Genomic DNA, 26,643 nt, shown 5'->3' with positions numbered 1-26,643 from the left:
ATATCCATCGCTTTGGAAAGCTTGTGTGCTGTTCCACTGGCATTGCCTGCTCAAGCACTGCTGCATGTGTCTTGATCAAAAGACATTGGTCGTAGAGTCTTCACCAAACCGTATGCCTGGCGTGTGATAGCATTTGTGTAGGTTTGTATGACCTCGGAGCCGAAAAACAAAAAACCTTACAAAAACAAACGGACGAACCAACAAAAGAGAACGGACAACTTCTGTCTTCGTTTTTACAGCATTCAAGACGGAGAGCCCCGATCCTCGTGGAATGAGCTTGTGATTTCCTATTCTATATTTTGTTGCTCCTGATGTTTATCAATCGGAGAATGGAATATCAACTGCATGGTGACCCTTCTAGACGATACTACGGTCTTTATAACAAGTATCTTTTACCAGTATTTTATAACCTTGTTAATTTTATATATCCAATTAACCTTCAACTGGAGCTGGTGTGTTGGCCAGTAGCTATGGGAGAGCTGTGCTGTATGTTAATGTCTGTACCGTGTGCTTGTCTGTGCGTTCTTCTACATTAGTTTATTTTTTTGCCTATTCAATGTGCATTATTTGAACCGTTTTTTCTCACTATCCCCCCCCCCTCCCCTTCGGTTACACTGTGGTTATTTTATAGCTTAAACCCAAACACTATGATTTAATTTATTTTGTATTTTATGTCAACTTGTGGCATGACTTTGAAATAAAAGTAAAAAACTAAAACTGTTGTTGTATTGTGATAGACACGCCCACTTGTGATGTCACTACAGGATAGTGTTTGACTTGGCATGTACTGGCTAATGAACATCACGTGTTAGTAAATTAAGGGCCCTTACACAGCACGTATTAATTATCAACAAATCTCTATTCATGTTGTGTTAATGATTAGTTCATCATTAACTAAATAATATAAATCAATGTTTAGTTAAGGATAAGTTCATTATTAACCTAAGGCTTACAGATGACTTATGACAACGTTATTGTAAAGTGCTTAATTTTTGTTTCAGTAGCTTCTAAAACATTACAAAGCTTTTCACTACTTTTGTAATTAATAAGCTCTATATGCTCTATAGATGTATCTTTTCCTATGGGACAGCTACTTACATGAAGCAAAGGAACATTGAGGACCAGTATTAGAGATGTGGTGGTCTGATCACAACATTGTGCAGTTGAAATACCCCCCCCCCCCCCCTTGGCTGCCACCGACTGGCCCCGCCCCTCCAGCTAAATAGGATCAGTGGCTAGGAAGGAGAGGTTGATGCATGCAGGCCAGAATCACTTTAGCCCTGCACACGTCTCAGACTGTAGCCATAGTGAACTGGAAGAAAGAGAGAAATAAATGTTTTAAAAAGAAAAGACAACGTTTAGGACTAATTCAAAGGGCAGATTGATTAACTTTGTTTTGTTTTTGGCTGAGAGTGAATACTGTCCTGCTTCTTCTTCTCTACCTGGCTCGGTGGCTTCACCTGCCGTCACCTGTCCCACTTTGGGCATTTCCAATAGAGGATGTAAGACTGGTAAGTGTGTTTTAGGTGTATGTGTGAGTCTAATAGTCTATCTAGTTATTGTGGGTGAGTTTGTTAATTGTGCTGATAGTTTGGTGTGTGTGTGTGTGTGCTTTTGAATTGTGTTATTAGTGTGCGTGTGTGTGTGTGTGTGTGTGTGTGTGTGTGTGTGTGTGTGTGTGTGTGTGTGTGTGTGTGTGTGTGTGTGTGTGTGTGTGTGTGTGTGTGTGGTTTTGTGAGTGCTTGTTTATTTGGCTGTTAGTTTTGTGTATTCGTGTTTATGTACTTTTATTAATTGTATGCGTCTGGTTGTGTGTGTGAGTCTTTTGCTTGTTACTGTGTGTGTGTTTCTGAGTGCATGCATACATGCATGTGTGTGTGTGTGTGTGTGTGTGTGTGTGTGTGTGTGTGTGTGTGTGTGTGTGTGTGTGTGTGTGTGTGTGTGTGTGTGTGTGTGTGTGTGTGTGTGTGTGTGTGTGTGTGTGTGCCCTCTGTGTCAGGCCAGGGGCTTAGCCGTCCCAGGCAGGCCTCTCTGTGGGTGCTCTGCATTAGAAGGCTAAAGCCTCTTACTGTAGACGCTAACCTCGAGACCTCCTGCGGCCCGACGCTCACAGCGGCCATTATGCCTACTTAAGTAGGTGGTGGAACACACACTGGGGGCTGCACTGGTGGCGGTCCTGTGTGTGTGTGTGTGTGTGTGTGTGTGTGTGTGTGTGTGTGTGTGTGTGTGTGTGTGTGTGTGTGTGTGTGTGTGTGTGTGTGTGTGTGTGTGTGTGTGTGTGTATTTATGAGAACGCTCCTTCTGTATGCGTAATCGTTCACATGGTCACAATGGGGACTGTGTGAGGGAATAGGGCTCAATTCGGGTTTGATATGGGAAATAGTGCTCATGGTTTTGTTGAGTTGAGATGGTTTTGCTGCGCATCAGGTGATTGTTATATCAATTCAATACTTTTGGATTACTGACATCTATATATTGTTCATAATGACATACACAGTAGGAGCAAACACTATAATATACTCTGGATAAATTATGGAGTAACAGGCAGGGAATGCGATAGTGTCATCTAAAGTTACAATTCTGGTGTTTTTTATAGAAGCAACCACTTAATTGTGTTGATCATAGATTTGCAAAAACAATTTGCTGACCTTTTAGGTTAATGCTGTATAGTATCTGCTTTTAGTATTTATCAACACTGTGTAGAAAATATGTACGCATATATACACTTTTGGTTGTGCGTCACAATATCAAAACCAGCCTAGCTTACCTTAAGAGGACACCAATGTTGTGTTCTGTGTAGTTGCTTTTAAATGCTCCGCTTAAGCCACCAGTTATATACTCCTAGCCCAAATGGCCAATCATTTGATAGGCAACGCAAGGGAGAGTTTGAAACATGCACTTGAGCTCAAAAGTGGCATACGCTTTGAAACAGCAGGGTCTGAATACAGGCTCAATCAATGTCTAACAATATAAGCCCTCTCATTTTCCATTCAGTCAACTATATTGACAAAAAGAAGTACCCTCTTACTGCTTATCTGTCTGTGATACACAACACATGCTCAACAAACCGTGAATCTGTTGAGCATATTTTTTCACCGTGAGCATGAGACATTTACAAAACAGGGACAGCTGCATATTCCCCCACTCACACAATCATGCACCCCATGAACGAGCACCATGAAGACCACCTCTGATGGACGGGTGCGGGTCTGTTACAGAGGTCTTACCAACGGAGGTCATGGAGGACTGGGGGGTCTCAGAGTTGCTCAGCGGATAAGGAAGCCATCCGGGGGGCCTCCGTGTCTGGCCGTCTGAATCCAATCTATGTGAGTCCTGTTTGTGTCCTCTTTTGCCATACGTGCACACACCCATGCATCTACTGGCTGGACCCTACAAATGCACACAAACCCACACGTGACGATTAGAAGTCAAATTTCTTAGAAGGATGTTTTTGATATTTGCAAGATGGCTTCTGGCTGGAATCTGAAGGCCAGTACTGTGTCCAAATTGTTTCACTTCTGTCAAAGATAGTGCCTATATAATGTACTGCGTATCACCTATAATGCACCGTAGACAAGAGGTGTCCAATCGATGTGGGCTTCCTTCAGCACAATACCCCATGATGCATTGCGCTTTTAATTTCCACCGGATTCCTCCAATAGATTAGGGAGCAGGAAGAAGTGATTAGGGGAAGGAAAGGGGGTTGACTGAGAGCTGGAGTCACAAGAATACTGTTTGCCCAAGGGTACCTGAACCTGGGTCGATACAACGCCTTTTGCCGTCATGGCCTGTGGCACACCGCCAGGTCCAGCCACCGTGACACAAGACACATGGGTGGAGTGCAGGCACAGGGGCGGCTCACAGATACGGTATACTGTGACCGATGTGCAGTGGGCACCCTGGGGGTTGGCTAAGAGGCTCTGGAGTGGCATATGCTGTGAGCAAGGGGCGTGTGGGTGGACTTGGCAGCAGATAACACTCAAAGAACTTGGCGAAGAATATGTGCTCAACTGAACTGTTTTTGATTCCTTTCAGAAATCAGTGAATCATCATGATGTTTAAGCTACATTTGATTTATTGATTGGGATCCGTTACTATTGAGGTGGCTGTGTGTTCATTTGATAGCATGTTTAACCCTTGTTAATGATGTTATTATTGTTACACTAATACCTAGGACATATAAGCACTTATTGTCTTTTTTAAAGCTTATTTTCTATTCAGAACTGAAACAGAATTGGGATTAAATGGACTGGGATTTCAGCATTTCCCTTATTACCACAGTTGGCTTATAACATTTGAATCTGTGCAAGTACGTTACAAATAAGATACATTGCCAATATTAACACATTAGTGAATTAATAATTGTCCAACAATATTTCTGATGAATTAGAATTCCTGCATTTAAACCATATGCAATCACCAACACATTTCTACATGTACTTAACATACCCTTGGGTCGTGGAGACACAAACTTGCCTCGTAACCAGATTTATCTGTGCCACTATGAGTGAGACTCACTTCAATCAGAACAGTGTGTACTACTGTGGTGGAGAAGCACATTAATTAGCAACCTTGGTCAACAGTTGCTCATATTTAAGCAGTAGGATTAGCCCTGGGAATTCATTAAGCCTTTAAAGGCCGAGGTTAGCCCCTATCCATAGCGTAGCCTAATGTAGCATAGCATACCGGCATGCAAAAATGTCACTACCCATTGGTTTGAAGGATATTATGTATACTTTATAGTACTGCATTACAATGAAGATTATCAACGAAAATGTAAATGATTGTTTGAGTGAACAGCCGTTTCTGGCTGTCAACAATTGCAGAAGTTCTTGTTGTAGACGTAGGGAGCGGAGGGTGTGTGTGATAGCCTTTTCATTTGGACTTACAAAATCTAGTATGGGAAAAGTGTTTTATTTAGTACTTATTGTCTAAATTGTCTGATTTTAAAGCCCCAGGCCAGAAGCATTTCTACATGCACTATGCCTACTGGGTCATGTTGATTAAGTGAGATTCACATTCTCCTGTGCCTCTCTAGTGTCCCTCCCTTGTCTAACAGTGGCATGTTAGTTGATAATGATAGTTGATGATCTGGAAATAATACCTATTAGGCCTATCATCCATTACAGTGGGTAAGATTCCAGGTTTGAAAGACATTTCAAACCCATTATTAACAAATGAGAGGTTTTTAATCCAAATCCAACCCAAAAGTATTTATACAACGTAGCCTATATAATGGGAAATGCAATGCTGCTATTTTCTGGTTGGCGAGACAAATTGAACAACAGAAGCATATGTTCTACTATATTGCATAATCATGGTTCCCACATTCTCTATTTCAAGTCTTCCTCTGCGTCTTCCTCCCCAGCCACCCATCATATGCTGACCTCCGATGCCCTGCGGTGAATTAGAGGCGACACCATGGTCATCTTACAACAGGTACTGAACAGACACGCTCACTATAGAGCGTGGGTATCTTAGAAAAAAGTGGGGAAAAAAAAGAAATTCATTATTATTTGAATTGTTAATATAATTAGTTGATAGCAAGTTGCAAATTGTACCATTTTGACGGTTGCACGTCTTTTGGCAATTAACGTGTTGTGTTTGTCAACCAAACTGAACAGCTGTCGTACCAAATGTTATTACACTGTTCAACCTTTGAATGATGCCCTACGATGGATCTGGTCCCAACAACATTCTAAATGAAGTGTAACATAATCAAGGCTTAAGGTCAGGGTCTAGACGTAGGATCCAAACGTCTTGGCCCTTGGCTGTCGTTTGCTGTTTTACAAAAGAGATTTGCCCCTCTATATTCTTTGTCTTTTAAAAATCTTTTAAAAATGTGTTAGGAAGATGCAACGATAAATATCTGTGATGAAAAGTACAATACAATGGAAATATTGTTTGTTATTGTGTGTCATACATTGTAGAAAGGCTTCTGTTATTTTTGATTCAAGGTCTTCCCACCTATCTCAGCGTGGCTAAGTTTATTGCGTAAATAAAACAGACACTGTCTGAATCTTGAAACTTGGTAGGCTCTATCAGACCAGACTCTCTGGATCCAATTGATTGACACTTGATTCATGCAATCAGCATTAAGCTCTCACACGTTGTGGAGCTCTCCTTAGCAAGAGTAGTAAGCTCTAAGGTTCAAGGTAGTTCCATTCTGTCATTCGACGGGGCTTAGTCGTCATTCGTGGAAATCCACCTGTTGACTATGTTGGAGGCCAAACAAGGTTTAAGGAAACCACCACTTTAAGGGAACCTCTGTAACAAATTATACATTTACACTGGTTACCTTTTATGGAATTATGTTATCATACAATTTTCCGTCAAATAATTGTTTGATAGCAGCCAACATTTTGAGAATATTACTATTAATGGGATTGTAGAAAGATCAATTACCAGTCGTTGGTCTCTGACTCCATAGGGGGACTACGTGTGGTTGGACCTGAAGACGGGTCGGGAGTTTGATGTCCCGGTGGGAGCCGTGGTCAAACTGTGCGAATCGGGACAGACCCAGGTCCTGGATGACGAGAACAGCGTGAGTCCCCAACACAAGCAGACACCTAACAACTACGCTAGCTAAAACCGTTTGCTTCCCTGCTGCGCCATGTTGAAGAGGAACCGAATACTAACGTCAAACCACAGATATCGCACCACTTCTGGTAGCATCGCGTGATTGCGGTTCAACTAGGTTTTTAAAGCTGAACCTGCTGTTTCTTTGATTAGAATTTTTTGCATATGTAAAATGAAAAAAAAAAAGGAGTGAAACAGAAGAGAAAAAATGGGAATTGTATCATGCCATCTTGGTTTGTTTATATTTTTAACTGACAGATGTTCTGTAACCTTGCAGATACATAGTGTGTTCAAATTAATCAGCTATAACACCTTTGGATTATATATAGCATAAACATTTATGTGGCCCCCCAATTGGTGTCTGGAGGTCCAGATATTGTCACTTCCAGAACAGCCTTTTACATACTTATGCACACACACACACACACACACACACACCCCAACCCCACCTCCCTCTCCCACCCCTCCCCCTACTCCCCCCGTGCAGGAACACTGGATCTCGCCACAGAATGCCGCCAACATCAAGCCCATGCACCCCACCTCCATCCATGGGGTGGAGGACATGATCCGGCTTGGAGACCTCAACGAAGCCGGCATCCTCCGGAACCTGCTCATCCGCTACCAAGAGCACGTCATCTACGTTAGTAGTTGTTACCATGTAGCCAGGTGTCAAGCGCCTTTCTTTTAAATCGGGTTAACAGTTGAAGGGAAGCAGATGTCAGATGGGTGTAGAGGAATGTTGCTTGAATTCTGTCATATTTTCATGGAGAAACCAAAAGTACTCTTTCACAGGAGACTACAGGAGCGTGTGATGATATGTGGAGAATTGTTTGATACTCCCGAGGACTTTCTTTTAAAGTGATTGTCCCCTGCCTTTCCTTTGCCCTCCCTACTCTCCCTTTATGTAGACTAACTGTGGTGGACGGGTGAGTACAAACTACAGAGGATTGCGTCTTCTAAGCACTGCCGCCATTGCTAATCAAATCCCTAATCGATTCACATCACTCTCTGGCTCTTTTCCTCCATTTAGTCTGACCTTTTATCCCTTTTCATTGTGCTCGGAAGTGCAACGTATCAAGCTAAACCGTTGTTCCAGCCTCTTTCTCCAAGGGTCCACTCAAATGATTACCGTTGATAAACAAGTAAAGAATAAAAAAAAACTAACATGGAAACAATCTTGAAATATTTCCACGGCAAGGTGGTTTTCTTCCATCGCACCTTTACACAACTTTTAAAAGCCCATCGTTCCAATCATGTTGTTGGAGGCGGGTGAAATTCTATTGAAAAGCTAGTTCTAGCCTCATGATGTCTAACAATCGGTGAGAGCGTTATTCTACTAATATAGGTCAAAAGTTGGACTTTGACTTATGTAGCTTACTATAGAAAAGAAAAAAGTGGTATCTTTGTTTTTCACCTATTTTGTACTTGCCTATATTTCCGCTACAGACGTTTACAGGCTCCATCTTGGTGGCGGTCAACCCCTACCAGCTGCTGCCCATCTACACCCCCGACCAGATCCGCCTGTACACCAACAAGAAGATCGGGGAGCTGCCGCCGCACATCTTCGCCATCGCCGACAACTGCTACTTCAACATGCAGCGCAACAATAAGGACCAGTGCTGCATTATAAGGTGTGTGTGTGTGTGTGTGTGTGTGTGTGTGTGTGTGTGCGCGCGCGCGCGCGCGTGTGTGTGTGTGTGTGTGTGTGTGTGTGTGTGTGTGTGTGTGTGTGTGTGTGTGTGTGTGTGTGTGTGTGTGTGTGTGTGTGTGTGTGTGTGTGTTCAGGTATTGATATCCATGATTAATCATATTGATATTAATAATGTGTTTTCTCACACATATGCCTTGTGTATTATCGTGAAATAAGTCTTGATGCATATTATCGTGACATGTGTCTCAATGTATATTATCGTGAAATATGCCCTGATATATAATATCGGGACTTATGTCTTAATGTATATTATCGTGACATATGTCCTAATGTATATAATGATGACATATGTCTCAATGCGAATACTTGTGACATATGTTTTAATGTATATTATCGTGAAAAACGCCTTAATGTATATTATAACTATATGTCTTAATGTATATTATCCTGACATATGTCTTATTGTATATTCTCGCGACATATGTCTTAATTCGTATTATCACAAAATACGTCTCAATTTGCATTGTCGTGACGTATGTCATCATGATTATAATCGTGGCATATGTCTTAATCGGTTTTCTCATGACGTGTGATATGATCTGTTGTGACAGTGGGGAGTCGGGAGCTGGGAAAACGGAGAGCACTAAGCTGATCCTCCAGTTCCTGGCCGCCATCAGCGGACAACACTCCTGGATAGAGCAGCAGGTCCTGGAGGCCACCCCCATCCTAGAAGGTCTGGGCATATACCATACCAGATATATATATACATATATATTGTGAATAAAACCCCCTCGCGATAATTTGTTTGGATACATGCAGATGATGTCATTAAGGACAGGATTTTTAAAAGGAAATGTAATTATTGAGGAGACATTTATGTCCGCATCCCGAGTCACAACAATGGGCTTTCATGGCAATAATAGCCGTACTCCAACTATATTTTGGTCAAGCCAATATCCTCATAGTGGCATCCAGCTGAGGTATTTTTCATATTCAGTTATATGCACATACTTCAAAATAAATATGCAAATTCTGCTAAGGAAAAGAGATGCAAGGTGTTGGATTTTTGTTTTTATCACTGAATTATGGGATACAGTTAACGCTACTTATTGTGTCGAAACCAACCCGAAACTATAAATCCACTTCTAAACGTCGAAGAGCTTTTTGATTTCTTAACATGTCTTAACATTTGATTTCTTAACATGCCTTGGTGTTTGTGTGTGTGTGTGTGTGTGTGTGTGTGTGTGTGTGTGTGTGTGTGTGTGTGTGTGTGTGTGTGTGTGTGTGTGTGTGTGTGTGTGTGTGTGTGTGTGTGTGTGTGTGTGTGTGTGTGTGTGTGTGTGTGTGTTTATCTATTCTCCTCACAGCATTTGGCAACGCCAAGACCATTCGCAACGACAACTCGAGTCGCTTCGGGAAGTACATAGACATCCACTTCAACAAGCGGGGGGCCATCGAGGGGGCCAAGATAGAGCAGTACCTGCTGGAGAAGTCCCGGGTCTGCCGGCAGGTGAGGGGCCGTCACACCAAGGATGGAACAGACACTCTGTCATTCACTATCCATGGGTCTTCTATTGAGGGGCTGGGCTAGCGTGGGAGTGGCTCGGTTGTTGATATATACAAAAAGTTCACTACAAAATAATGTTAAATATAACGATTATTTTCAAGGAAATACTATTTATATTGACTATTGTTGGTGATATAATTTTTTCTAAATGTAAAAACCAGGATGGTTGTCTCCCAATCTGGCTGTTTTCCATTATAGCTCACCCTTCCTGCCCTGACTCTCCTGTCCTCATGTTTGTGTGCAGGCTCCTGACGAGAGGAACTACCACGTCTTCTACTGCATGCTGAAGGGAATGCCCCCTGAGCTGAAGACCAAGCTGGGCCTCGGCCAGGCTACCGACTACTCCTACCTCACCATGGTTGGTGTCTCACCGTGAAACATAAATACATCCATATGAGCCATGTAATGAGCCATGCTCCTTTCATCTATAATATCTCATTCAACCTTTGAGTTTGTCCTGTAAATATCATTTTTTACTTTTTCCTTAATACGGGGGATTTTCTAAATAAGAGCCTCCAACCTGACCTTGCTTTTTTTATTCGCGACAGGGGAACTGCACACAATGCGAAGGCCGGGACGACCTGAATGACTACTCAAGCATCCAGTCGGCCATGAAGGTGCTCATGTTCACCGAGACGGAGAACTGGGAGATCTCTAAGCTGCTCGCCGCCATCCTACACATGGGGAACCTGGGATTTGACGGTCAGTGCTACAGTATACATACAGTATGACCAGTAATCCTGCGCAAGCAGGTCAACGCTGGATGAACAGGGGCGTTTCACAAGCAAAAACATTCTGGCTGGACACCAAAGTTCTTAGAAAAGTGAATGCAATGGTTGGAAATCACCACTGTGTACACTGGCCCAGAGAAATGCACTTATTCAAATCCAAATCTGAAAGTTAAAAATCTTTTTAATATCTCTTTTATGTAACAGGAAGCAAGGTGTACCTCCAACCCCTTTTAGTGGTTGGTTTCCGGATCGGGCTCCGTTGCGTCTCTAGTCACACGGCAGTCATTTTGTAGCATAGTAAGACCTCTGGACCCAGTTTACCCTCGGAAAGCGTATTCAGTTCCAGAGACAAGCAGTTCTTTTTGTATCCCAACAGCCCGCACCTATGACAACCTGGACGCCTGCGTGGTGGTGCGATCCCCTGACCTGATGACCGCTGCCTCGCTGATGGAGGTCCGTGCGTGTTTGCGCACCCTATCTCATGACCCTTACAGTCTCCACGATCTCTGTTCCATTTTCACCAACACCCAGTTTGTAAATTTCCCAACACTGCAAATTCAAGGGCATGCATTAGTGGGACCAGAGGCACTCAGTCACCTTTGTGTTAGCTCGTTCGGCAATAGATAGTGACTTAGCTGACATTTGTTTAAATCAAAGTCTTTGGCGATCTTCGAGATTGCCACTTAAATGTTTGATTGAAACAAATAATTGAATCAGTCAAATCAATCAGTCAATGGTGTCTCTCATCACCAACAGCAGAGGTGTCCCTGCTGCACTAGTCTGTCTGTATGGCCTCGGCCTCAGGCCTCACATATAGAGTGGATTCATTACTGTTGAGAGAAACTCCATCTAATGAGTTATTTAGTCTGCTAGTGCGGGTTCTCCTCTCAAGTTTTGAGAAATGAGAAGAAGAACGGTGCGTGGTTTTAATGATTCTAATTCATCAAACAGAGCATTTAAAAAAACATTTACCCTGGATTGAATATGGATGAATGAAAATAAAATATTAATGGTGAGCAGTTGAGAGAGTCCATTCTTGTATAAATATGTGTTGTCGTTGTTGTTGGCTTGTTTTGTGTTATTTACCAAATGCCATACACATCTATACAGATTGTAAACTCCTCTGTTACCTTTATCATTAACGGTTATTCAAATGTTTACTCATGTGTGTTTTCACTGTGATCAAGTGAATTCTGGCTTCAGCTCAATTCTGTTTTGGTTTCAAAGGTGGATCCCAAGGACGTGATGGTGTGTCTGACCACACGCACCCTCATCACACGTGGAGAGAGCGTTGCCACACCCCTAAATGTGGAGCAGGGACTAGATGTCAGGAACGCCTTTGTCAAGGTCACAATCTAGCTTCCAAAACTCATATTAACTGCACACAGATAGTTGTTTATCCCAAATCCCAACCGTTTGTCAAAGTGTATACAATCCAAGAAGGAAAATCTTCTGGCACACATTAAATCTGCTCAGAGAATTTATTTTGAGTCATTTTGAGCTATTATGTTATTAATATTGCATATCAAGCCAAAGGGGAGGCATGCCATCTCAGGAATTGGGGACTCTTCGACAAAACTGCTTTTTGATTTACCACACCCTACTAAGTTAAGTCCTCTCTGTGTAGCATCTCTAGTTTATATTAAGATTTGTACTGTATATCCGGCTTCCCTCCTTCCAGGGGATTTACGGCAGGCTGTTCGTCTGGATCGTGGACAAGATCAATGCTGCTATCTACAGGCCCACGTCCTGTGAGACCAAGATCCAGACCAGGTCTATCGGACTGCTGGACATCTTTGGTTTCGAGAACTTCTTTGTCAACAGGCAAGTGGCACTGTTTATGTGATATGGTTCAATGTTTGCTTTGTGAATTGATGAACTGCAAAGATATATTTTGTGAAGTTGGTTAATCTACAAACACCAGCACCCTACTATAACAAGTTGTCCAACTAATATTTGTGATGTGGTCAACAGAAAAATTCATCCAACAACATTGGTGTTTCTTGCTGTTTTTGTGACAGTGTGACCTTTAAAGAACTAGAAATGGCTGCTGCAGAGCCATTGACATTAGTTGGTCGCAGGGTACAGTCTCCCGAGATAATCTCAAATGTGTACGTGAGCTTTTCATAATACCCATGAAATTCTCAAGACCACGAGAAGTCTCGACACCCTGGGAAAATCTTTTTCAATCTCTCTCTGAGGCTTTTGATGGAGAAGATAATCACACACCTTCAGTAATCCCTTGTTCACTTCTCCACCAATCGCCCCCTTATAGTTTTGAACAGCTATGCATCAACTTTGCCAACGAGAACCTGCAGCAGTTCTTCGTACGGCACGTCTTCAAGCTGGAGCAGCAGGAGTACAACCTGGAGGACATCAGCTGGCAGCACATCGAGTTCACCGACAACCAGGACGCCCTGGACATGATCGCCAACAAACCCATGAACATCATCTCCCTCATCGACGAGGAGAGCAAGTTCCCAAAGGTATGGCAACCCGCCTCCACCAGGAAATACCTTTTGACAGAAATGTCCCATCATAAGTGGATTGGAATAGCTTGCTTAAGCTTGCTTTCTCACAATGCACTTAAGCAACTACAGAGAAGGTTCTGCATGACCCCTTAAGCCTGAAAAACACGATTGTTTCAACTGAAGGGGTATATTCTACAGGTAAATATGTGGTTTTGCAGTGTTTGCAGGGTTGAAAGCGCTGGTTTTGTATGTTGTTCTATCTATAGGGAACGGATGGCACAATGTTATTCAAGCTGAACTCCCAGCACAAGCTCAACCCTAACTACATCCAGCCCAAGAACAGCTACGAGACCCAGTTTGGAATCCAGCACTTTGCCGGGGTGGTGAACTACGAGACCAAAGGTACGTGTCTTACAAAGTTATTCAACATCCCGGTTAATGTGGTGGTGTACAAAAGTCAAAGCCCCGTCTGTGCTCTATTACAAAACTGAACAGGAATACAAAACACCAGAACCTACTTACCACAGCCCAACCATAACCCCAAGCCAGGTACCAAAGGTTTTTAGAGTTACAAAAATAACCGCTTTCCTCAAGACTAATCTCTTAATAGCCAGTTGGCCTATAATGGGAAGGGAAAACTCTTGCACCACTGGACTCGGTATCGTGATTCATTCATTATTCATAATCCACAAGCACTCTGACCAAACACTGCTGCTTGTTCCACTTTTGCATTGACACATTTTCTCTGTGATGAAAGAGAAAAAGTGCTAATTTAGTGATACTACTGTCCTCCCTTGCAGGATTCCTCGAGAAAAACAGAGACAGCCTGCACACAGACATCATTCAGCTGGTGCACTCCTCCAAGAACAAGTTCATCAAGCAGATCTTCCAGGCCGACGTTGCCATGGTAAAGACATATGCCACCAGTGGTGAATCCTGGCTCAAAAAACAATTTTTCTTATCAAATACATGTGGCACAAGGAAAGCTCTTTTAGGACAAGAGACACAAGCATTGAATTTGAATTTCTCTCTGGTTCCCATATCTGTAAACTTAATCAAAATCTGACCGGGACGCTCCTCCTACTTTGTAAACTCACCTTACTTTTGAATGAGCACCTCAATGCCATGTATGCCACTAGATTTGAGCTAATGCAGTGCAGCCCTTCCTGATATTTCAGATCGATCAGGTGGATGGCCTGCAATTTGTTAGTGAAGGATGTTTCGTTGGCAGCTGTGATCAGATGGGCAATCAGTGCATCCAGTTAATACGTGAATTCAGTTAAAGGATAAATTCAGTTAAAGGGGACCTATTATGCTTTTTGACTTTTATGACCTATAAACGTTATTATAATGATTGATAGTCATGTTTAACCATACACAAAAAACGATGTCGATTTTCGGGAAACTCTTCCTCTCATCTGGGTGCTTTCAGGCTTCTCTGTCAACGCTCGGTTTCGTCCTTCTCCGCCCCCTCGCCCCCCTCCTGCCAACCCAACTCCGTTGTGTTTGGTTACCTTCCTTGAAGCGCGCGCGCGGGCAGATTTGACCAGGCATATGGGGGCGCGGCAGGAGTGCCTCTACGTAGATGATTTCCCGGAAGTGAATCGCAAACGTTGTCCCGAGTGTTTATCGCTCTGCACAGCTACCCCAGACTGTCAGCAGGGAATACGTCGACATGCATGTACGTCATTATTTGACACTTTAGTATGGTTAAACATGACTATCAATCATTATAACAACGTTTATAGGTCATAAAAGTCGAAAAAGCATAATAGGTCCCCTTTAAGAAATCAGTGATTTCAGCTGGTGTAGTGGTTAGGTCAACTCGTGACCCTTTATGGGGGGTAGTTCGTCAGCCTCTCTTTGCTCGAGGTTGTCTGTCCTTTGTTGGCAGTGGACTAACGGCGCTAGTCTTTCCCTTCCTGTCTCTCTCTCGCTCTCTCTCTACTGTTGTTCATCATCATCAGTTTCTTTGTGGCTATCAGCAGCCCAGCACTCCTACTCCGAAGGTAACCCCAAACGTTCCAAGAGTCTGTAGTGGCCTGTGGTCTGACATATCATCCTGTGTATTTGTTTTTGTCAGTTTGCCAATTACTTGTGTTCTGTGATACCCAAACTATTATTAGAACCATCCAATTCCCCAAACCTCTCCATTGCCTTGGTTCTAAAGACAGGTGTGGTCGTCAGTATAAAACAACAGTGACGAAGATACAAGCTTTATAACGTTATTACGAGTATACGCTTTTTGCTGTATATCTCGGTTTCTTAACTGCATTTGTAGTGTGAATCCTCTAATCGTATCAGCCAGCATGCACACTTTACAAGATAAGATAGTACTGTATATATCCCAGATTGAATCTTCAGGCACACACACACAACAAATATCTGAATAAATGCTTTGGTTGTGAAGCTATGGCCAATGTGCTCCTGATCCCAATGACTCCCGCTTCAAAACCTTAAGACAATTTGACTATGATTGAGGGAAAGCTGATGTTCAGATTGACGATAAGAAGTAGTACTCTCTCCATATTTCTTTAAAATCCATTTCAGACTGCCACTCGTTAATACTACAAGTACCCTGAATTTTGAGTTTGTGTCCTGTGTTTGTGTTGTTTCGTTGTTGTTGTTGTTGTATTATCAATGTCTCTATGTAGCCCCCCCCCCCCCCCCCCCCCTTGGTTGTCACTTTTCAATTTCAATCCCGCCACAAATGTAGGTTTGGCCGGAATCCCATGCTATGCATCACCAGCCACTCCGCAGCGAGTTACTACGCATGGATCTGATGGATGTTGACGTGCCTTCTGGTGTCTGCTTGTGTTCAGGGCGTTGAAACCAGGAAGCGCTCTCCCACCCTGAGCAGCCAGTTCAAGCGCTCCCTGGAGATGCTCATGCGCACACTCAACCTGTGCCAGCCCTTCTTCGTCCGCTGCATCAAACCCAACGAGTTAAAGAAACCTATGGTGAGTCACTCGGTATTTAGTGGGTGTATTTATTTTTGGTTTATGGATTTCTATGACATGCGGGTATTGTTAATGATACCACATGGATGTCTTTTGTTTTGGTTCTCTTGTATTCTGAGAAAGAGTAGTTGCATAGCTTTCTTCAAGTCGATGACTTCTATGTAACTTTCAATGGCAGGCTGTCCTTGTGAGTTGCGGATAAACCACAACTTGCAATATTTTCTACCAATTTTAAACAACGTCAGATATTGCCAATGAAGAACGTAGGAACAGAGCGAGGTAAACATCCAGTGCAAACCGCTATGCGTACAAATTGTACTAAGGAAGTGATGATTGGTTGAAAGGATAACTCCCAGCCGCCCGTCAGTGTGTGTCAGTCCGTGACATCCCTAGTATGGCCTGTTGACATGTTGGATCTGTGTGACTGTCGCTCACCGCATGCAGCTGTTCGACCGAGGGCTGTGCGTGCGTCAGCTTCGCTACTCTGGCATGATGGAGACCATACGGATCCGGAGGGCAGGCTACCCCATTCGCTACACCTTCGCAGAGTTTGTGGAGCGCTACCGCGTCCTGATGCCCGGCATCAAGCCGGCACACATGCAGGTCAGCAGCGTCGCCGCCATCTCCTGATCATTATAATCTAACAACTCTCATGCTCATCTCATTTTTGGTAATGATTATCAACTGCATCTCATTATTAGATTTCATTACATGACACTACATCATTATCATTGCCATTCTGTTATCATTAATGTATTATTATCATTATCATGATCATTCTCACTGCATCTCATTATCAATGATCCTTATCAACTGCATCTCATTATTACATTACATTACATAACCGTCATCATTATCATTGTAATGTCGTTATTGTTATCATCTCATGATAACTTTCACTCGCCATGCATCTTATTATCAATAATAATGATCAACTGCATCTCATTATACCATCATTCTCAGTGTCATCTGCTTATCATCATCATCTCATGATCATTCTCACTGCATCTCATCTCATTATCACCATATCCTCATTATTATGTCTTTCAAGTACAACACACATGCATTGTACTGAAGCATTGTTCTGCTGCTCTGTGTTGATCCATCCAGGAGGACCTGCGTGGATTGTGCCAGGAGAGGGTCTGGGCCATGCTGGGGGAACATGGCGACTGGCAGATAGGCAAGACCAAGATCTTCCTCAAGGTTATTCCTGTTTACTTTTTCTATAAACCTCAACATGTTTTGTGGAACATGTTAAATTTTCGACTTTCTATTTGCTATTTCTGTCAAATAGCTTTGTCATTGTCATAAGAAATGATGACACGTCTCACATGGGGATTGTTTAATAAGATTTGCTGAACAGCGTACCTGTACATTGGAACAATACAGGCAGCATTTTGTGAAATATCTCTTTTCAAAGCACCAAACACGAAAACGTAAGTATTTTCATTCACTGTTATATGTCAGATTTGAGCAATGTCACTGTGTTTTCACACTTTTTGGGGAGATTTTCTTGGCTTATCTGGGAGGCTTATGATTACAGGGTGTTATCAAATCTCTTGAATGTGGGCCTGTTAAACAGTTTGAGAAGTTCTCGACAACGTGAGTCTAGCTGGATGCAGCATTTCCTATGGTGGACATCAATCAATTACTAAGGCTTATTTCTGCTAGTGGCCATCACAAGGTGGTCAGATTGATTGTAATTCTCCTGCGGTGTGTGTCTTGATTTACATGGCCGCGGGCAAACTGTCTTGCGCTCAGTCGTCTTGACATCCACAAATGTCCTACAAAATGTTGCATTTTTGGCAATGCCTTTTTTTCCTGAGCTCACTCCCTGTGTGTGTGTGTGTGTGTGTGTGTGTGTGTGTGTGTGTGTGTGTGTGTGTGTGCGTGTTTTTGGGTGTGTTTGTGTTTTTGGGTGTGTGTCTACACATCTGTGTGTATGTATGCCTGTGTGTCTGTCCCAACTGTGTGTGTTTGTTTTTGTGTGTGTGTGTGTGTGCACATGTGTTTCTGTGTTTGTGTGTGTTGGTTTTTTTCTCTGTGTGTGTGTGTGTGTGTGTGTGTGTGTGTGTATGTGTGTGTGTGTGTGTGTGTGTGTATTGTCTACCAGGACCACCATGACATGCATCTGGAGATTGAGAGGGACAAAGCCATCACAAACAAGGCCGTTCTCATCCAGAAGTCAGTGCGTGGGCTCAGAGAGCGGTGAGGACCTGTGGTCATTCCCTATAGCGCCTTCAGCCTCTGGACTATAGGAGAGATACATATGTTATACTATAGTAAGGTATAGAATAGTATAACATAGTATAGCACAGTAAAGTACATTTCTGTACAGTCAAGTACAGTACAGTTAAGTATAGCATAGTATAGTTTAGCCTAGTATAGTACATTACAGTACAGTACAGTAAATAATAGTATAGTATAGTATAGTACATTACAGGACAGTATAGTATAGTATAGAATAATACAGTACATTACAGTTCAATACAATATAGTAAAGTATAGCATAATACATGTTTCCAGTGTATGTTCAGACACCCTTCACCTGCTCTTTATCTGGTTAATTATTTATTTGCATTTAGTTATTTAGTGTTTTTGGAGTTTTTGAGGGAGACCTGGCCAAGATAAAAACCCTGTACAAGGTTTTTAAGTACAAGGTTAATAAACTATTGAATAGAGCATTTAAAAACAGACAAGGAACCATTAAGTAAACAGAGCAGGGTTAAAAACAGACAACAACTAATACCAAATCCAGATGAGGAAAATCCAATCCCCTCTGCCTACACATGACTCTGTGTATGTGCGTGTTTGTGTGTGTGTTGCGCAGAACCCACTTCCTGCGTGTGAGGAGGGCCGTGACAGTGATCCAGAAGATGTGGAGGGGGTATTGCTGCCGCAAGAATTACCGAACTGTAAGTATCCTTATTGTTGTCCTTATTATCACATCATATCATCACATTATTTAGTAGAGTGTGCTTGCATTGACAACAAACAGTAAGCCCTACAAATCCGTCTTTTTAAAATCGTTTTCATACTGAAATGACATCCGCCCTAAAGGAGTTCACCTCAGCTCACAGTTTAAATGGAGTTCACCACGTAGTTGACCTCTTGGTGTTTTCTTTGCTCTGGAATACTCTGACAGGGGCTCCAATCGCTCTATACCAGTGCCCCTCACAAAGCAATGGAAATGAAAAGCCTTCGATTTCACTTCACTCCCTAGTGCCCAGTGACCACGCTGCGTTACATCGTGAAGATTTGAGGGAAGATGAAGTGTTGTCCATGTTGTTGGAAATGTTAAAAAAATATTGAGGCCAATGACTAAATCGTCATGGGTTGATAGCCAGCTCCTATAAGGGACATTTTCCACACAATCGCATGCACATCAACAGGGGCGTAGCCACATGGGGGGCACATCAACACCCCTTAGCAAGTCATTTGAGCATCTTCAAATGATCCTCCTTTACAACATTTCTCCGACGTGCTTCCCGCTGATGCTGAGCCCTCTGAAGGCCGTTCCGCTCACTAACCGGCCCCGCCCCCGGCCCCTCCCCAGGTGAAGGTGGGCTTCCTGCGCCTCCAGGCGCTGTACCGCGCCCGGACGCTGTGCCGGAGCTACCGGGCGACACGCCGCTGCGTGGCCCTGCTCCAGGCGCGTTGCCGTGGCTACCTGGTGCGGCAGACCTTCCGCAGGCGTCACCGTGCCGTGCTGACCCTCCAGGCCTACACGCGGGGGATGATCGCCAGGCGGCTCTGTCACCGGCTGCGGGCGGAGGTAAACGCTCACCACTGCATCTACTACTGCTACATGTGCCGGGTGGTGGGCGGCCGCAGGGAGGGCCTGTGGTGCTGAGGCGGGGGCTGGGGGGGGGGGGGCAGGGGGCCCGGGGCCACGGGGGGGGGTGCCAATGGGAAAGAGAAGGAGAGAGAGACGGCCATGTGTGTGCTGTGTGGATGTGGGGATGGGGGTAAAAGCAGACCAGAGGGGATTTCCGTTAACCGTGATTTTGCGATAAAGGTTAAACGCCACAGTCAGTGCTCAGGTTCACTGATCGTATTATTTATATGAATACTTGTTTGGTCATCGTCAAATTCTCAAATATCCTTATTGTGTGGTAAAATGGGAATGATTTATAACTGGATTTTGTCCAGTTTATAATATTGGGGTATTCCGTTTCGGATTTTGTCCATATCAGTCATCCAGCTCGAGCCATTAAAGACTAAGGTTTCATCCATGTCAGAAGACGAACTTTTGCCTTATTTTGAAATTTTCTTTGGATTTTCCCGACATGTCGTCCAACAGCCTAATATTTGAACAATTGTTTTTTTTCACGTACCTTCACTTTACAGTTGAATTGTGTTTATATATGACATTTGGAAGATGATATAATACTTGAAAGTATCTGTGTGTTTTTCTGTTAAAATTGTATAACTATTTATTTTTTTAATGTCAATTACCAGCGAATGCCCTGTTGTAAGACATACTTTTCTTTATTTAATGTTCTGAAACAGTTCATGTTGAATAAATCATACATTTATAAGTATTTGTTTCATCTCATCTCTGTCATCGCAGTTTTCTAGCATGATTGTAGAAGGATGTCGATGTAAACACACAAATAGAGAAGAGATATATTTAATACTTGGGATCAAGACTTATTAACTTAGATTGCTGTCACACATGTACAGTATATGTAAATACCCCTGCCAACGCTCAGTTAAAAAGTTGTGGGTGTAGGAGTCATCCTACAAGATATTTATTTAACTTGACTTTCTTCAGCCCTGCAGTAGGATAACTAATCATGCGGTTCTCTACTCTCTGTGGGTGTTACCCATCTTTCAACTCGGCCACTGATATTCATTGTCGTGACGTTTTGGCTTTCAGGAAAATATTTAGAGGGTATTCCTTAGTTGTGGTGGTAACTGCAGCAGTATAGCTTGCAGTTTTAGTTTCCATAGTTACTCACCTTTATATTTTCATGAAGAATTTTATCGCCCCCTTGCATTATCTCTCGTCAGTGTTGAATGCAAATGAGGTGCTGAGCATTTGAGTAAAAAAACAAATACCAAGCCTTGGGCTTGGTATTTTACTTCTTTGAAAAATAAGAACAACAAAATAGACTAAACTTAGTGTATATTGTTTGTCTTCATTGATAGCTCTGTGGTTTGTACGACATAGGAACTAGAGAGAAACTAGTCAATAAGCTAACTTACTTTTGGTCCTAACACCTCTTTGTTGCTCATCTGTTTAAAATATGCCCCTGTCTCCCACTCCTCTACCTCCCTCTTCCTCTACCTCCCTCCGCCTCTTCGTCTCCTTCTTCCTCCATCCACCTCCTCCATCTCTTCCATCCTCCTCCACTTCCCCCCTCTTTTCTCCTGCCTCCTCCTCTCTCCTCCCTCCTACTCTCCGCCTCCTCCTCCTTTTCTTCCCCTCTCCTCCTCTCCTCCTCCCTCCCTCCTCCTCTCCTCCCCCCCCTCCTCCTCCTCTCCCTCCTCCTCTCCCCCTCCTCCTCCTCCCCCACTCCTCCTCCTCCTCCTCTCCTCCCTCCTCCTCTCCTCCCCCCCTCCTCCTCCTCTCCCTCCTCCCTCCTCCTCTCCCCCTCCTCCTCCCCCCCACTCCTCCTCCTCCTCTTCCTCCCTCTCCTCCTCCTCCTCTCCTCCCTCTCCTCCTCCTCCTCCCTCCTCCCTCCTCCTCCTTCTCTCTCCTCCCTCCACCCTCCTCCTCCTCCTCCTCTCTCCTCTCTCCTCCCTCCACCCTCCTCCTCCTCCTCCTCCTCCCCCTCCTCCCTCTCCTCCTCTCCTCCCCCAGCGCCTGCGCTGCCTGGACGCCGAGCACCAGCGGCTGGCGGAGGAGGAGCAGCTGAGGAGCCAGATGACCACGCAGCGGGCCAGGGAGGAGGCGCAGCGCATGCACCAGGAGCGCATGGAGCTGCTGGCCCGCCAGCGGCAGGAGGCGGAGCAGGAGGAGCGGGAGGAGGCGCGCCGCAAGAAGGAGCTGGTGGCGCTGCTGGAGCGCAAGCGCGAGCAGCCCGTCGACCACTCGGACCTGGTGGACCGCATGTTCGGTTTCCTGGGCAACGGCGGCCCGCTGCCCAACCAGGAGGGCCGGGGCCCGGCCGGGTTCGAGGCGAGTGGTGCAGGGGGGAGGGGGATTTTTAAACATAACAGATTGAATTAAATTAGTGTTTTTTTATTGATAACAGTCAAAATATATTTGTTGTATGTGTTCTATCGTTTTATTCAATCAAAAAAAAGAAATATTTGTTAAATAATTTGCCCTTTTATGAATTCCAACAATCTCTCGTAGATACTTGGTCAAGGGCAGTCTATCAATATCAATATCAATAGTCCAGGTGTCTTTAGAAAGAAAGGATACATTCTGATGTCTGAACTCCCGCCAAACTTGTCTTGAAGAGGGTTTATCCCGCCATCTCTCAGCTCTAATCACGCTCTGCTCTGAACCAATCAGGATCTGGAGGCCCCGCCCCAGGGGGAGGAGTCGGCGCAGGAGCCACTGAACGAAGCCCCGCCCCTGCCCGAGGAGGATGATGAGGATCTGTCTGAGTACAAGTTCTCCAAGTTCTCCGCCACCTACTTTCAGGGCGTGTCCTCACACACCTACATCCGCCGTCCGCTCAAACAGCCCCTGCTCTTCCACGAGGACGAAGGAGACCAGCTGGTGAGTGTGACCTTTAACCTGGTGACCTGTGGTATTTGTGGCATTGTAAACGTGGCCTGTGTCTAGTTTATCCCTTCCCCAGTCTGTGTAATTAAACGGCTAAAACTAATCGCATAATAATCATTTAACTATTAATGACTCTCTATGGTTTTATTATTTTTTCCTCCACAAAGTCCATAAAGTCTAGAAACCATGAGTTACGTTCTCTGTGTGTCCTTTTCTTCCCCTTCTCTTCGCGTGTGGACCCCTGACCCCCGACCCCTCACCCCTGACCTCTCACCCATGACCCCTGGGCTCACCCCTGACCCCCCTCCGTCCCCAGGCGGCCATGGCGGTGTGGATCACGGTGCTGCGGTTCATGGGGGACCTGCCGGAGCCCAAGTGTCCCGTCACCATCCACGACGGCAGCGAGAAGATCCCCGTCATGACCAAGATCTACGAGACCCTGGGCAAGAGGACCTACAAGAGGGAGCTGCAGGAGCTGCAGGTGGAGGGGGAGGTGAGAGGGACAGGGTGGGGAGACAGGACAGGACAAGGTGGAGGGGGAGGTGAGAGAGACAGGGAGGAGGTGAGAGGGACAGGGGGGTGGGACTGGGGGGGGCGAGGTCATGGTGGGGGGTGTTGTTTGAAGATGTTTGGTGGTCACAGCAGCAGTGTCCCAAAATGCTCACCCCTCCACGTGTTTGTAGAAGACTGAACATCACAGAATTAACAAATTGCAAACTTGACTGAAAGTCAGTCCACAAAATAGGACTACAAATGTATATTAAAATAATTATTGTGAAGCATGTTTTCGTTCAAAGTAACCCAACTTGACAAGTTTAAATTCTATCAACTGGATTTAGTTGGGGGTGGCCAATGAAGATGTATATTGTTGTATAAAAGCATTTTGTTAACATCATTTCTACAGAACAGCCCCATCGACAGCCTGAAAAGGAACAGCGTCCGACATAAACTCGTTTCGCTCACTCTGAAGAGGAAGTCAAAGATCGCAGAAGAGGTAAGGCTTACACACAGAGACGTACGGACACACATACAAACGACGCACACACACACACACTCTAACACACTGACATGACACAACGCAGAACTTGACACAGGGGAAACTCACACACTATCTCTTCAAGATCATCATCCAAGGAAGCCTCGATAAAAATAAAACCTTTTGCTCCCAAACAATGCTTTGTTGAGCTGTGATGCTAATTAGTATGTGGTATATCATCTATAATCTACAACTTTTTTGCCTCCCCTCTCTCTGATAGGTCACCAGGCGTTTGACTGACGGCGACTACAGCCTACAGGGTAACAGCATGCTGGAGGAGCGGCCCACCTCCAACCTGGAGAAGCTGCACTTCATCATTGGCAATGGCATCCTAAGGCCCGCCCTCAGGTGACCCATGACCAATCGTCTGTCGATAATGCTTCTAACGCGTTAAAGGAGACATACTATAGTGTTTTCACAGCAAGTAAACATAGTATTTGTGTTCCAGAAAACATGTTTTTGAAGCTGTTTGCTGGAAATAGCTTTTAGGAAAAAATATCTTGCCTACCGATAATCCCCTCTGTTTCAGTCCCTTCAGTTTCTGTTGTCTGTAGCTTTAATGCAAATGAGCTGCTGCCCATTGACCAATGAGCTGTCAGACTGAACTACAGCATGGAGGAGAAGGGATTGTTGCCGTTTGCGCACTCCTGGAGCTCTATATCTTTATCTATATTATATAACATAATAATAATATTATATATGGGTATTTATATAATATTATATCTAATATCACGGCCAGCTATGTGCACCTCGAATGATATTATGAATCCTAAAGTCTGCGTTTGACGTCTCTGGTACTTCCGGAACAAGTAAAGACTCGTAGTGGGGATATCTCGGCCATGGTTGAGCAGAATTGGGGGAAAGAAATTTTGGCCTTGACTCTCTGAAGTCCATGAACCGCGACATGGAGGAGCCACGCTGAAGCTTCGGCAGCAGTCCGCCAGCTCCGGCCGGGGGAGCTCGGCGGCAGTCCGGCAGAGAGAGGTATTGTACTCCCGGAGCTGAGCTGCCGGGCTGCCGTCAAGTTCCCCCCGCCGGAGCTGCTCGTCCGCTGGTCCACAAAATCTTAGCTATAATCTGATTGGAGGGGAGTGGGGAAGTGGGAGGTAATATTCAAGTGTGCCCCCTTCCTATGTAGAGGGGGCGCTGAAACTTACTCGCTTGTTTGGTAACTGTAGGCTGGGTACTCTCAGAAATGCATATCTCACTCAAAACATCATGTACAGACTTTTTTCAAAGTTTGTATGCGTGTGGGAGCACCAGAGTCCCAAAACAACATCCAAAATCCGAGGAAAAGTGTTGTTTTCATAATATGTCCCCTTTAATTATGTGTTGCTGCGTTCTACCGAGGTTACATAATATTTATTTTTAATAAATATATATATTGATATATATACTATTATGGTGATGATTATTCAAAGAGTCATATCTATATATATTTTTGCAATGTTGTTCCAAAGATTGTGTGATTTAGCGGTAGTTTTAATTTGTCTTTTGGGGATTTTTCAGATAACATTTGGTTTATGTTGACTGTATTTGGTACTTGTGGTTGGTCATGTGACGTGTTTTTGTGTGTTATTTATAATGGATTGTGTTTTTGTCATGGGCTGTGACTGGTTGGGTTTATAATGGGTTATGTTTGTGTGTTTTGTTTGTAATGTTATTTTATTTTTAAATTTTTTACATAGGGATGAGATCTACTGTCAGATCTGCAAGCAGCTGACGCAGAACCCCTCCAAGAGCAGCCACGCCCGCGGCTGGATCCTGCTCTCCCTCTGCGTGGGCTGCTTCGCCCCGTCCGAGAAGTTTGTCAAGGTCCCAGAAGCATGAAACTTTGTATCAGCCTCTGTGATGTGGCAGCGTAGTGTTCCTTCATAGTCTGCAATGGGGTTGGCTATTCTCACCAGCGTTAAGATCCTATGTTTTGAAGTGATTATAGACATTTTAATCTAGAGTCTGATTTGTGATACTATTGCAATTCTTGATAATAGATACAAAAATAAAAATATTATATTATATTAAATATTATATATATATATATTATATTTTTTATGTTTTGGTAAGAATATTTACCAAAATGCAGCTGACTTATCCCTAGGACAGCGCTAAACAGAGGTCCAAAAACACATCAGGCGACATCACCATCTACAATCCCAGCCAATTAGAAAGAGCGAATAATAATCTCTCTCTTTCCCTGTATTCGATGGTACACAACCGCAGTATCTAAGGACGTTCATCAACAGCGGCCCGCCGGGCTACGCTCCGTACTGCGAGGAAAGATTGAGGAGGACGTTTGTCAACCGCACCAGGACGCAGCCTCCATCCTGGCTGGAGCTGCAGGTGAATAAGACCATCTATCAAACAGATCACGCCAGACTTTGTCAAAGCCTGCCGCGAAACGAAACCAAAAACTCAAACCAAAACAAAAACAAGCAACAGCAGCAACAACGACAATCAGTCAGTAACATGTACAAATATTCTTCGGAAATAAAACCTTTTCACTGCATGATTGAACGAGGTGGTGTCGTTCTCTCCCCTCCCAGGCCACCAAGTCCAAGAAGCCCATCATGTGTCCGGTCACCTTCATGGACAGCACCACCAAGACCCTGCTCACGGACTCGGCCACCACCGCCAGCGAGCTGTGCAACGCGCTGGCCGACAAGATCAACCTGAGGGACCGCTTCGGTTTCTCTCTCTACATCGCGCTGTTCGACAAGGTAGGAAACACGGCCGATTCCTAATCCCTTTATTGTATGTTGTATTGTGTTGTGTTGTATTGTGTTGTATGGGTAATATCGTACTGTATTGTATCGTAATGTGTTGTACAGTATTGTAATGTATTGTATTGCATGGTATTGTATGGGTTATGTTGTATTGTATTGTGTTGTCTCGTATTGTATTATGCTTTATCATATCGAAAATGGTGGCCCTGAGGGTTGACCTTCTCATTCCAATCATAACTT

At 44.1% G+C, this 26,643-nt stretch overlaps 1 protein-coding gene across 1 annotated transcript in view; it reads left to right on the top strand.

Annotated features, from left to right (window-relative positions):
* Positions 1–1,237: 1,237 nt before the first annotated feature.
* myo7ab (myosin VIIAb) overlaps positions 1,238–26,643 on the top strand; it is a 40,056-nt gene continuing 14,650 nt past the window's right edge. The window contains exons 1-30 of the mRNA XM_060056982.1: positions 1,238–1,511; positions 3,219–3,326; positions 5,369–5,439; positions 6,431–6,544; positions 7,067–7,219; positions 8,026–8,210; positions 8,842–8,963; positions 9,598–9,740; positions 10,042–10,155; positions 10,346–10,499; positions 10,905–10,981; positions 11,756–11,875; positions 12,210–12,352; positions 12,804–13,014; positions 13,266–13,401; positions 13,800–13,906; positions 15,822–15,959; positions 16,404–16,562; positions 17,070–17,162; positions 18,073–18,167; positions 18,790–18,874; positions 19,516–19,734; positions 21,769–22,086; positions 22,429–22,638; positions 22,961–23,137; positions 23,549–23,638; positions 23,901–24,028; positions 25,369–25,495; positions 25,901–26,020; positions 26,224–26,397. Of these exons, the coding sequence (XP_059912965.1) occupies positions 5,422–5,439; positions 6,431–6,544; positions 7,067–7,219; positions 8,026–8,210; positions 8,842–8,963; positions 9,598–9,740; positions 10,042–10,155; positions 10,346–10,499; positions 10,905–10,981; positions 11,756–11,875; positions 12,210–12,352; positions 12,804–13,014; positions 13,266–13,401; positions 13,800–13,906; positions 15,822–15,959; positions 16,404–16,562; positions 17,070–17,162; positions 18,073–18,167; positions 18,790–18,874; positions 19,516–19,734; positions 21,769–22,086; positions 22,429–22,638; positions 22,961–23,137; positions 23,549–23,638; positions 23,901–24,028; positions 25,369–25,495; positions 25,901–26,020; positions 26,224–26,397 (3,930 nt within the window). The 5' untranslated portion in view covers positions 1,238–1,511; positions 3,219–3,326; positions 5,369–5,421. The remainder of the gene's footprint in view (positions 1,512–3,218; positions 3,327–5,368; positions 5,440–6,430; positions 6,545–7,066; positions 7,220–8,025; positions 8,211–8,841; positions 8,964–9,597; positions 9,741–10,041; positions 10,156–10,345; positions 10,500–10,904; positions 10,982–11,755; positions 11,876–12,209; positions 12,353–12,803; positions 13,015–13,265; positions 13,402–13,799; positions 13,907–15,821; positions 15,960–16,403; positions 16,563–17,069; positions 17,163–18,072; positions 18,168–18,789; positions 18,875–19,515; positions 19,735–21,768; positions 22,087–22,428; positions 22,639–22,960; positions 23,138–23,548; positions 23,639–23,900; positions 24,029–25,368; positions 25,496–25,900; positions 26,021–26,223; positions 26,398–26,643) is intronic.

Source organism: Gadus macrocephalus, chromosome 7, assembly GCF_031168955.1.
Source record: "Gadus macrocephalus chromosome 7, ASM3116895v1".
In the NCBI taxonomy this organism is placed as follows: Eukaryota; Metazoa; Chordata; class Actinopteri; order Gadiformes; family Gadidae; genus Gadus; species Gadus macrocephalus.
This window is presented reverse-complemented; position numbering and strand designations above follow the sequence as displayed.